The sequence below is a fragment of the Lampris incognitus genome, chromosome 18, assembly GCF_029633865.1.
Source record: "Lampris incognitus isolate fLamInc1 chromosome 18, fLamInc1.hap2, whole genome shotgun sequence".
NCBI classification, from domain to species: Eukaryota; Metazoa; Chordata; class Actinopteri; order Lampriformes; family Lampridae; genus Lampris; species Lampris incognitus.
In genome coordinates this window covers 6,462,588-6,476,257 of record NC_079228.1, presented here as the reverse complement: position 1 = coordinate 6,476,257, position 13,670 = coordinate 6,462,588, and the positions used below count along the sequence as shown (strand labels likewise).

Below are 13,670 nucleotides of genomic sequence, written 5' to 3'. Positions count from 1 at the left end.
GTACTGAAACCAGTCACGTCCGTGTACTGTGGTGAAACCAGTTACGTCCGTGTACTGTATTGAAACCAGTCACGTCCGTCTACTGTACTGAAACCAGTCACGTCCATGTACTGTACTGAAACCAGTCACGTCCGTGTACTGTACTGAAACCAGTCACATCCGTGTACTGTGGTGAAACCAGTCACGTCCGTGTACTGTGGTGAAACCAGTCACGTCCGTGTACTGTACTGAAACCAGTCACATCCGTGTACTGTGGTGAAACCAGTCACGTCCGTGTACTGTACTGAAACCAGTCACATCCGTGTACTGTGGTGAAACCAGTCACGTCGTGTACTGTACTGAAACCAGTCACATCCGTGTACTGTACTGAAACCAGTCACGTCCGTGTACTGTGGTGAAACCAGTCACGTCCGTGTACTGTACTGAAACCAGTCACGTCCGTGTACTGTGGTGAAACCAGTCACGTCCGTGTACTGTACTGAAACCAGTCACGTCCGTGTACTGTGGTGAAACCAGTCACGTCCGTGTACTGTACTGAAACCAGTCACGTCCGTGTACTGTCCTGAAACCAGTCACGTTCGTGTACTGTACTGAAACCAGTCACGTCCATGTACTGTACTGAAACCAGTCACGTCCGTGTACTGTACTGAAACCAGTCACGTCCGTGTACTGTACTGAAACCAGTCACGTCCGTGTACTGTGGTGAAACCAGTCACGTCCGTGTACTGTTACTGAAACCAGTCACGTCCGTGTACTGTGGTGAAACCAGTCACGTCCGTGTACTGTACTGAAACCAGTCACGTCCGTGTACTGTACTGAAACCAGTCACGTCCATGTACTGTACTGAAACCAGTCACGTCCGTGTACTGTACTGAAACCAGTCACGTCCGTGTACTGTACTGAAACCAGTCACGTCCATGTACTGTACTGAAACCAGTCACGTCCGTGTACTGTACTGAAACCAGTCACGTCCGTGTACTGTACTGAAACCAGTCACGTCCGTGTACTGTGGTGAAACCAGTCACGTCCGTGTACTGTACTGAAACCAGTCACGTCCGTGTACTGTACTGAAACCAGTCACGTCCGTGTACTGTGGTGAAACCAGTCACGTCCGTGTACTGTACTGAAACCAGTCACGTCCGTGTACTGTGGTGAAACCAGTCACGTCCGTGTACTGTACTGAAACCAGTCACGTCCGTGTACTGTGGTGAAACCAGTCACGTCCGTGTACTGTACTGAAACCACTCACGTCCGTGTACTGTACTGAAACCAGTCACATCCGTGTACTGTCCTGAAACCAGTCACGTTCGTGTACTGTACTGAAACCAGTCACGTCCATGTACTGTACTGAAACCAGTCACGTCCGTGTACTGTACTGAAACCAGTCACATCCGTGTACTGTCCTGAAACCAGTCACGTTCATGTACTGTACTGAAACCAGTCACGTCCGTGTACTGTACTGAAACCAGTCACATCCGTGTACTGTGGTGAAACCAGTCACGTCCGTGTACTGTGGTGAAACCAGTCACGTCCGTGTACTGTGGTGAAACCAGTCACGTCCATGTACTGTACTGAAACCAGTCACGTCCAGACCAGAGACCTCAAGGTTGCGTGATCATCTGTACTGTTGTGTTCTTTTTTTAAGAAGACCTTTTTATTTGGAGACCCTGAATATCTGAAGGGCTTCTAATATAATCTAATACTGGGTTTGCGGTGTTGTTCTCTTAAACATTATTGGTTTTGACACGTCATTGCCTCAAGCTGAAGTGGCGTAACAAACAATGGCAAATTAAATCCCAAACCGGTAAATTACAACACAAAACACTGAGATGTTTTGTGTTGTGTGTGTAATCCAGCCTCGGTTAACAATGGACAACACACACACACACACACACACACACACACACACACACACACACACACACACACACACACACACACACACACACACACACACAAACACACTCATTCAGCGGCTGGTGAGCGATGACAAGCAGTAGTTGGGCCACGTGTACAGTCGCCCTGACTGTTAATTCCTTTGACACACACCCAGACACACACACTGACACACACCCAGACACACAAACTGACACACAAACTGACACACACCAGCGGAGAGCAGACTGGCTCTCTGGCACCTGCCCGTCTGCTCTCCAACAAGACAGAAGACAGATGATGAGCTGAAGACTCTCGAGCCCCTTTGAGAAAATCCCATCACGTGCGTGCTGGAGAGAACGCAGGAGAATGACAAGAATAGAATGATGGCAGGAGAAGAATGAAGGCTGCAGCACAATGTGCCGCGAGAAGAGAGAGTTATGCACGGCTCAGAGAATGGAAACCTACCAGAGGGAGGAAGAAAGAAAGAAAGAAAGAAAGAAAGAAAGAAAGAAAGAAAGAAAGAAAGAAAGAAAGAAAGAAAGAAAGAAAGAAAGAAAGAAAAGAAAGAAAGAGAGAAAGAAAGAAAGAGAGAAAGAAAGAAAGAAAGAAAGAAAGAAAGAAAGAAAGAAAGAAAGAAAGAAAGAAAGAAAGAAAGAAAGAAAGAAAGAAAGAAAGAAAGAAAGAAAGAAAGAAAGAAAGAAAGAAAGAAAGAAAGAAAGAAAGAAAGGGGTGAAGGCTGTTAGCCTGATGACTATGGAAGTGCCAGTGTGAGGAGCCGTGCTGCAGCATGATGGACAGACAACATATAATGGAAAGACAAATAGCATATGATGGACAGACAGCATGTGATGGACAGAGAGACAGCACGTAATGGACAGACAGACAGCACGTAATGGACAGACAGCATGTGATGGACAGACAGCATGTGATGGACAGACAGACAGCACGTAATGGACAGACAGCATGTGATGGACAGACAGACAGCATGTGATGGATAGACAGCATATGATGGACAGACAGCATGTGATGGACAGAGAGACAGCATGTGATGGACAGACAGACAGCACGTAATGGACAGACAGCATGTGATGACAGACAGACAGCATGTGATGGATAGACAGCATGTGATGGATAGACAGCATGTGATGGACAGACAGACAGCATGTGATGGATAGACAGCATGTGATGGATAGACAGCATGTGATGGACAGACAGACAGCATGTGATGGACAGACAGACAGCATGTGATGGACAGACAGACAGCATGTGATGGACAGACAGACAGCACGTAATGGACAGACAGCATGTGATGACAGACAGACAGCATGTGATGGAGAGACAGACAGCATGTGATGGACAGACAGACAGCACGTAATGGACAGACAGCATGTGATGACAGACAGACAGCATGTGATGGACAGACAGACAGCATGTGATGGATAGACAGCATGTGATGGACAGACAGACAGCATGTGACCTCTGCTGCTGCAGGACAATGTGTGTGGGCACACCCACCCACCATGTTTTCCACATAATCGCCATTTCCTTTAAAAGGCCAGGGTCTGCAGACTTCATATGATAAAAACAATAACGACGCTTTTATTTATAATTTATAATTAGAAATAAACCTCAGTACCTCATAAGGATGCCTTAAAACAACCCAGAACAAGAACAGACCAGAATAAAGAGCAAACGGAGCGATAAAAACACACTAGTCATTGTATAAAGGGTTGGATGTAAAGAGGCAGGCTTTTATGCCCTTTTCTAAAAAGATGGTGCTGTCAGCATGGTTGGCCAGACCGTCTGGATGCTCAGTAATCCAGGTGAGGACATCACAGACAGGTGAGTCAGTTCATCTGGACACAACATACCGAAGAGCTCACTCACATGAGTGACGAAACGCTTCTCTCAGTAAACGATGCGTCCAGATGAACTGACTCACCTCCCCGTGGTGGGATGGAATGGTCCGGAGCGTGGCACCAGGTGAGGAGGCGTGGCCTGATCTTGGGGGTGGGATGAGCGGGCTGTCATGGGATTGAAGGTTTGAGGTTTGGAGGGAGGCGTCGAACAGTTAATTGCAGTATGGGGGTACATTTCAGACAACACAATGTAAAGACTTGTAAAAGAATTGCAAATGCATTAAACATGTTTACATATCCTTCATGTGTTTTCATCTCATGTAAACTAACCATACCATCCACTGTAAAATATGTTTTCATCTGATGTAAACCAACCATACCATCCACTGTAAAATATGTTTTCATCTCATGTAAACTAACCATACCATCCACTCCAAAATATGTTTTCATCTGATGTAAACTAACCATACCATCCACTCCAAAATATGTTTTCATCTGATGTAAACTATCCATACCATCCACTCCAAAATATGTTTTCATCTCATGTAAACTAACCATACCATCCACTCCAAAATATGTTTTCATCTGATGTAAACTATCCATACCATCCACTGTAAAATATGTTTTCATCTGATGTAAACTATCCATACACTCCAAAATATGTCTTCCTTTGATGTAAACGAACCATACCATCCAGCGTAAAATATGTTTTCATCTGATGTAAACTAACCATACCCACTTCAAAATATGTTTTCATCTGATGTAAACTAACCATACCATCCACCCCAAAATGTGTTTTCATCTGATGTAAACTAACCATACCATCCACTCCAAAATGTGTTTTCATCTGATGTAAACTAACCATACCATCCACTCCAAAATGTGTTTTCATCTGATGTAAACTAACCATACCATCCACTCCAAAATGTGTTTTCATCTGATGTAAACTAACCATACCATCCACTCCAAAATGTGTTTTCATCTGATGTAAACTAACCATACCATCCACTCCAAAAAAGATTTTCATCTGATGTAAACTATCCATACCATCCACTGTAAAATATGTTTTCATCTGATGTAAACTAACCATACCATCCACTCCAAAATATGTTTTCATCTCATGTAAACTAACCATACCATCCGCTCCAAAATATGTTTTCATCTGATGTAAACTAACCATACCATCCACTCCAAAATATGTTTTCATCTGATGTAAACTAACCATACCATCCGCGCCAAAATATGTTTTCATCTGATGTAAACTAACCATACCATCCACTCCAAAAAAGATTTTCATCTGATGTAAACTATCCATACCATCCACTGTAAAATATGTTTTCATCTGATGTAAACTAACCATACCATCCACTCCAAAATATGTTTTCATCTCATGTAAACTAACCATACCATCCACTCCAAAATATGTTTTCATCTGATGTAAACTATCCATACCATCCACTCCAAAATATGTTTTCATCTCATGTAAACTAACCATACCATCCACTCCAAAATATGTTTTCATCTGATGTAAACTATCCATACCATCCACTGTAAAATATGTTTTCATCTGAAGTAAACTATCCATACACTCCAAAATATGTTTTCCTTTGATGTAAACGAACCATACCATCCAGCGTAAAATATGTTTTCATCTGATGTAAACTAACCATACCCACTTCAAAATATGTTTTCATATGATGTAAACTAACCATACCATCCACCCCAAAATGTGTTTTCATCTGATGTAAACTAACCATACCATCCACTCCAAAATGTGTTTTCATCGGATGTAAACTAACCATACCATCCACTCCAAAATGTGTTTTCATCTGATGTAAACTAACCATACCATCCACTGCAAAATATGTTTTCATATGATGTAAACGAACCATACCATCCACTGCTAAATATGTTTTCATATGATGTAAACTATCCATACCATCCACTGCAAAATATGTTTTCATATGATGTAAACTAACCATACCATCCACTGCAAAATATGTTTTCATATGATGTAAACGAACCATACCATCCACTGCAAAATATGTTTTCATATGATGTAAACTATCCATACCATCCACTGCAAAATATGTTTTCATATGATGTAAACTAACCATACCATCCACTGCAAAATATGTTTTCATCTGATGTAAACTATCCATACATTCCACTGCAAAATATGTTTTCATCTGATGTAAACTAACCATACCATCCAGTGTAAAATATGTTTTCATCTGATGTAAACTAACCATACCCACTTCAAAATATGTTTTCATCTGATGTAAACTAACCATACCATCCACCCCAAAATGTGTTTTCATCTGATGTAAACTAACCATACCATCCACTCCAAAATGTGTTTTCATCTGATGTAAACTAACCATACCATCCACTGTAAAATATGTTTTCATCTGATGTAAACTATCCATACACTCCAAAATATGTTTTCCTTTGATGTAAACTAACCATACCATCCAGTGTAAAATATGTTTTCATCTGATGTAAACTAACCATACCCACTTCAAAATATGTTTTCATCTGATTTAAACTAACCATACCATCCACCCCAAAATGTGTTTTCATCTGATGTAAACTAACCATACCATCCACTCCAAAATGTGTTTTCATCTGATGTAAACTAACCATACCATCCACTCCAAAATGTGTTTTCATATGATGTAAACTAACCATACCATCCAGTGTAAAATATGTTTTCATCTGATGTAAACTATCTATACACTCCAAAATATGTTTCCTTTGATGTAAACTAACCATACCATCCAGTGTAAAATATGTTTTCATCTGATGTAAACTAACCATACCATCCGCTCCAAAATATGTTTTCATCTGATGTAAACTATCCATACCATCCACTGCAAAATATGTTTTCATATGATGTAAACTAACCATACCATCCACTGCAAAATATGTTTTCATCTGATGTAAACTATCCATACATTCCACTGCAAAATATGTTTTCATCTGATGTAAACTATCCATACATTCCACTGCAAAATATGTTTTCATATGATGTAAACGAACCATACCATCCACTGCAAAATATGTTTTCATATGATGTAAACTAACCATACCATCCAGTGTAAAATATGTTTTCATCTGATGTAAACTATCCATACACTCCAAAATATGTTTTCATCTGATGTAAACTAACCATACCATCCACTCCAAAATATGTTTTCATCTGATGTAAACTATCCATACCATCCACTGTAAAATATGTTTTCATATGATGTAAACTAACCATACCATCCACTCCAAAATGTGTTTTCATCTGATGTAAACTAACCATACCATCCAGTGTAAAATATGTTTTCATCTGATGTAAACTATCCATACACTCCAAAATATGTTTTCCTTTGATGTAAACTAACCATACGATCCAGTGTAAAATATGTCTTCATCTGATGTAAACCAACCATACTATCCGCTCCAAAATATGTTTTCATCTGATGTAAACCAACCATACCATCCACTCCACAAGCATCCAGCTGCTGTTCACAAGTCCCCTTTAGTCAGTGTGTCCAGATAATCACTGGATATTCAACCCTGATAGTATAGGCCATAAGAAATAACCACAATCAACATGGAAACCAAACAACTTCAGATAACGTATTGCTGCTGAGTGGTACCGAAATATCAGTTTAATCCATGTGTTAAACCTGCCTAACGGCTGTTTAAGCAGCCTGTTAAATGCATCATTACAGCAGACGTCCTCTCTCTGCATATGAAAAATGTAAACGTTGTGTGTAAGAGTGCATTTGTGTGTGTTTACTGTGTGTGTGTGTGTGTTCATGTGTGTGTGTGTGTGTGTGTGTGTGTGTGTGTGTGTGTGTGTGTGTGTGTGTGTGTGTGTGTGTGTGCGCTTATGTGGAGCAGTGTTTCCGTTTTGCCTCTCACACATCCGAATGCATATATGCTCCCAACCGTCCACAAACATAAGTAGGGTATATTAATTCAACCCAGGAATGTTGACCTTGTCGTCAAATCATATCAGTGATTTATATCAACGTTTCCTCACACAAGTGATTAGGGATTCGTCTGGAATACTGTCTTGATGCATGCTCAATTCAGGTAGGGAAATATCAGCTAGGTGATCAGTTCATCTGGACACATTTATTGGAATAAATGTTTCATTACTCTTCTAAGTGACTTGCAGATATCCTCCTGCAGCTATCCCCAGGGGGATACCTGGGGGATACCTGCAGGGTGATATCTGCAGGGTTATTCCTGCAGGGTGATATCTGCAGGGTGATATCGGCAGGGTGATATCTGCAGGGTTATTCCTGCAGGGGGATATCTGCAGGGTTATTCCTGCAGGGTGATATCTGCAGGGTGATATCTGCAGGGGGATATCTGCAGGGTTATTCCTGCAGGGGGATATCTGCAGGGTTATTCCTGCAGGGTTATTCCTGCAGGGTGATATCTGCAGGGTGATATCTGCAGTGTGATATCTGCAGGGTGATACTGGCAAGGTGATACCTGCAGGGTGATACATGCAGGTTAATAATTGCTGGGTGATATCTGCAGGGTGATATTGTTAGGGTGATATCTGCAGGGTGATACCTGCAGGTTAATAATTGCAGGGTGATACCTGCAGGGTGATATCTGCAGGGTGATACCTGCAGGGTGATATCGGCAGGGTGACATCTGCATGGTGATACCTGCATGGTGATATCGGCAGGGTGATATCGGCAGGGTGGTATAGGCAGGGTGACATCTGCATGGTGATACCTGCAGGGTGATATCGGCAGGGTGATATAGGCAGGGTGATATCGGCAGGGTGGTATAGGCAGGGTGACATCTGCAGAGTGATATCTGCATGGTGAGACCTGCAGGGTGATATTGGCAGGGTGATACCTGCAGGGTGATATCTGCAGGGTGATATCGGCAGGGTGATATCTGCAGGGTGATATCTGCATGGTGATATCGGCAGGGTGATATCTGCAGGGTGATATCTGCAGGGTGATATCGGCAGGGTGATATCGGCAGGGTGATATCTGCAGGGTGATATCTGCAGGGTGATATCGGCAGGGTGATATCGGCAGGGTGATATCTGCAGGGTGGTAGCTGCAGGGTGATACTTGCATGGTGATACCTGCAGGGTGATATCTGCAGGGTGATACTTGCATGGTGATACCTGCAGGGTGATATCGGCAGGGTGATATCTGCAAGTCACTAAGATGAGAGATGAATCAGAATCAGAATCAGAATCAGAATCAGAATCAGAATACTTGATTCATCCCGAGGGGAAATTGGGTTCTATTACAGACACTCAGGCTCTAATAACTACAAACTAGCAAGATAAGAAAATAGAAACAGAAACAAATAGAAATAAAAGATACATAAGAAATATAAATAAGAACAAAAAATGTATCAATAAGCAACAAAACATCATGAAACATTTCTCCCAAGAAACGTCGTGTCCAGATGACCTGGCTCACCTTCCTGATCTGTCCGGAGCGCTGCAAAACCCGCTAACCTGTCTGTTTACAGCCAACAGGAATTGTTCTTACACAACTGTATTCTAATGACCCCTGAGTCACTTTGCATATAGAATAACGATCAAATGCATTCCCTACTTTACATTTGAATCTCAAGGGCCTGTTTTAAATTGTACGCATACAAATGCTTGAGACAGTTATATCACCCAAGTTATTTATGGGGACATAAATGGTGTTAACTTCATTCTCTAACATTAAATGCATTGATTTAACAGACTGTTGTTATCGCTCCCCTCCACCACTGCCTCCTCTTATTTACTTTATTAGTTTGCCTCAAGTCACAACCTCATTTTCAGAACAGGGCGTCCACATTAAAACAGTGACTCGCTCACTGCCATGACAGAAGGCCCACAAGATGAACAAGAGAGAAGAGGGTTTGTAGAAGCGCCGTTTCCTTGCTTTTACAAAGGCAGAAAGCACACTCATCATCATCATCATCATCATCATCATCATCACAACAACAACACTGTAGGTGCACCAGGGTTCATTTGAAGTCGTCTGCGCAGCCTGTGTACTCCGGCGCGAGCTGCGAGTTTGCTCGCTGAGGATTGGAAACTAATCCAGCCCGAGGCCTCATAAATCAAGGCAGGCTTCATTTTGTCAGCACGCAGATGGCTCGAGCGCACAACTCACCTCCATTAAGACCCGCGGAAGGATGCTAAATGCGGAGGAAAAAAACAAACAAAACCGTGTTGGAAGAGAGAGAGAGGAAAAGAAGGGCACCTGTTCCCCTGTCAGATCTGCAGCTCTACTGATGAGCGGCTGGGAGATACCCCCCCACCCCACCCCCACCCCCATCCCACCTCCCCACCCCCACCCCGAGCTGTTTCTATTCGGAATTAATGATGGCAAACAAAGCCAAAGCCTCCTCGCAGCCCTTTGTGAGTTCATTCTCTCCCCCACTTTGGTCCTTCTCGACTAATCATCAGTGTCACACTTAATGAGATTTTCAGTTTGTAAAGTAAGTGGAGCAATACCCCCCCCAACACAACCCCCCCCGCTCGCCGCCACTGCACTCCCGCCGCCTCTCTCTATGCTTCCCAGCCTCGTTTCTGCACCTTCTTTAAATGTAGGATACTTCACTGAGGGCTTTCATCATGCAAATGAATGCTGCACTGCTCCACGCCAATACCCGAACCCACGTGCTGTACACGGGTGTTAATACGCAGGGTTCTTCACCTCGCTAACCAGTTATGTTCCAGGGGAGCAGTGCCTTAACTAATTATACTGGATGAATCCAGCTTAATTAGAAGCATTCATCCTGAAATGAGTTACATTAAACACGAATTCACATTCAGTTTCATCTCTGTCTGTAAGAGCAACTGGTCTGATGCCCAGCTTGAGTCTGAATCATAACTCATACTGAATCTGAATCATAATTCATACTGAATCTGAATCATAACTCATATTGAGTCTGAATCATAACTCATACTGAATCTGAATCATAATTCATACTGAATATGAATCATAACTCATACTGAGTCTGAATCATAATTCATACTGAATCTGAATCATAACTCATACTGAGTCTGAATCATAACTCATACTGAATCTGAATCATAATTCATATTGAGTCTGAATAATAACTTATATTGAGTCTGAATAATAACTCATATTGAGTCTGAATCATAACTCATATTGAGTCTGAATAATAACTCATATTGAGTCTGAATCATAACTCATATTGAGTTTGAATCATAACTCATACTGAATCTGAATCATAACTCATACTGAGTCTGAATCATAACTCATACTGAGTCTGAATCATAATTCATACTGAGTCTGAATCATAATTCATACTGAATCTGAATCATAACTCATATTGAGTCTGAATCATAACTCATACTGAATCTGAATCATAATTCATACTGAATATGAATCATAACTCATACTGAGTCTGAATCATAATTCATACTGAATCTGAATCATAACTCATATTGAGTCTGAATCATAACTCATACTGAATCTGAATCATAATTCATACTGAATATGAATCATAACTCATACTGAGTCTGAATCATAATTCATACTGAGTCTGAATCATAATTCATACTGAATCTGAATCATAACTCATACTGAATCTGAATCATAACTCATATTGAGTCTGAATAATAACTCATATTGAGTCTGAATCATAACTCATATTGAGTTTGAATCATAACTCAAACTGAATCTGAATCATAACTCATATTGAGTCTGAATCATAATTCATACTGAATCTGAATAATAACTCATTGAGACTGGATAATGACTCATATTGAGGGGATCAGGTATTGATCAGTAATATAATGTTTTGACTTTACATTTACGGGTGGTTTGAACTTGCAGCATAGTATGTTGCTCTATCTTTTGCTGCCTTGCATCTGCCTTTTCTCACTAAGCAGATACAAACGGGCTAACTTCACTTATCACGGAGAGGGCATTCTTGGTGGAGCAGGTGTGGAGAACAAGGAGCGGCTGGCTAGCCAGGTGCACCTAACCCTATCCTTTCTCTTTGTATGTGTCTGTCCTCAGTGGCTCCCCCACGGGTCCATGAAGCGAGACTGAGTCATGGTGGGACGCGGTGCAGGGGTGTGGAGCAGAAGAGCGGATGTGCTTATACTGTGGACCGGTGTGAATATCAGTAGGGCGTGGTGTGTTTTGGCTTACAACTGTATTTGCGTTTGCGTACCGGATGCACCCCGGCTGTCCTTTCAGAAAATGACACAACCCTGAAGGCTTCCTGGATGTACTTGTTGGGACCACTGGTGGCTTACGGGTGGCCAGAAGGAGAATGGACAACCTGTCACTGCTATTCACTGGTAAGACAGGCCTTTTGGCCCACAAGCCTGTCAGTGTTGTCCCTTAACACAAGCATGTAATCCGTGAATCACCTGCTGTGGCAGGAAGGGTAACGTCAGCGCTACAGGATTACCTTCCACGGTAAGGACTAAGTGTTCACTTGTGAAGGGCAGATCCTCAATTCAAAGCAGGTAGTGTGAGGAGATCACAGACCTGCTGCTGCTCATGCAGATTTGCACGGGCCTCCTGAACTTGAATGACCTCTTCCAGTGGCACGGTGCTTACTGTCCGCCCATGTTACGCCAGCGACCATCTCTGCCAACAACCAACTGAAGGAGTGTAGTCAGTGCCCTGTGCGATTAAAGACCAGAAACCCATTCGGCAACTACCGCCACACAGCTCCTCCAGTCCCAACAGCTCTTCTTCCCCACCTTCTCCTTCCATTAGCAATGAGACCTCCAAAACCTGGGACAAGCGCATAGGCTGGATAAAAGAAGCGGACGTAGCCACGGCGACGTCACCCATTGGTTTGTGGACTGCCGTTTTGAAGCCTCAAGTGTGGCATTTTCCCGTCGCCATCTTGGTTTTTGTTTTTTTGGAACAAGAAGTGTGTCCTAGGAACAAGAAGCCAGGTCTTAGGCAGCCTCGGTGGCATCTGCACACCGCCTGGCGTCCTCCTAATCATAGTCTTCATGTTTCTTATCCACTGTAATTCTGATATTGTCTTTCAGCTGTGCAAGCTGTTTTATTCTGTACACGCAACATCCATTGCACATCTGTCCATCTCTCCCAAGATCGAGAGATGTTTTGCTCCTTGTTAATGTGTTTGTGTGTTTTTTAGGGAGTTGTTCCTCATCCAGTGCGAGGGTCTAACGGCCGGCTGTTGTGCTGCTGTAAAGCCCACTGAGGTACATCTGTAATTTGTGATATAGGGCTACACAAATTGACTCGAGTTGACTTGACGAACTGCTGCTCGCTGATGGCCACCTCTCCTCTTAACCTAGCTTCCACTCCTCTTTCCCATATCTCCATGCTGTGGCTGATCAACTTTATACCTCTGCAGCCACCACAGCTCTGCACATCGCCCTTGTTCTTGAAAAATTGGTACAACAACAGCAACTTAGTTTTGTATAGCGCAGTGTTTCTCAACCCAGTCCTCAAGGACCCCCTATCCTGCATATTTTCTTTGCAACCCTGAATAGGTACCTGTTTGTAGTTATTCAACCAATCAGCAATGAATTTTGTCAGATGTGCATAATTAAGTGCTGCGAGATGATTGGTCGAGTAAGTACAAGCAGGGCTACCTATGCAGGGTTACAATGAAAATCTGCAGGATAGGGGTTCCTTGAGGACTGGGTTGAGAAACACTGGTAGCGCCTTTCAATGAACCCGACCTTCTTCTCCACTCCTCAGGCATCCTCTCACTTTCCAACATTGTGTTAAACAATCTAGTTAAAAACCCCACTGCCATCTCTCCTAAACACCTCCATGCCTCCACAGGTATGTCATCAGGACCAACTGCCTTTCCACTCTTCATCCCCTTCATAGCTGCCCTCACTTCCTCCTTGATCCACTGCACTTCCTGATTCCCTATCCCCACATCAGCCAACCTTCTCTCTGATTTTATTCA

At 42.7% G+C, this 13,670-nt stretch overlaps 1 protein-coding gene across 1 annotated transcript in view; it reads right to left on the bottom strand.

The window, feature by feature from the left end:
• Positions 1-9,898, bottom strand: part of nxph1 (neurexophilin 1) — a 14,580-nt gene extending 4,682 nt beyond the window's left edge. The window contains exon 1 of the mRNA XM_056298911.1: positions 9,893-9,898. Within this exon, the coding sequence (XP_056154886.1) occupies positions 9,893-9,898 (6 nt within the window). The remainder of the gene's footprint in view (positions 1-9,892) is intronic.
• Positions 9,899-13,670: the final 3,772 nt, after the last annotated feature.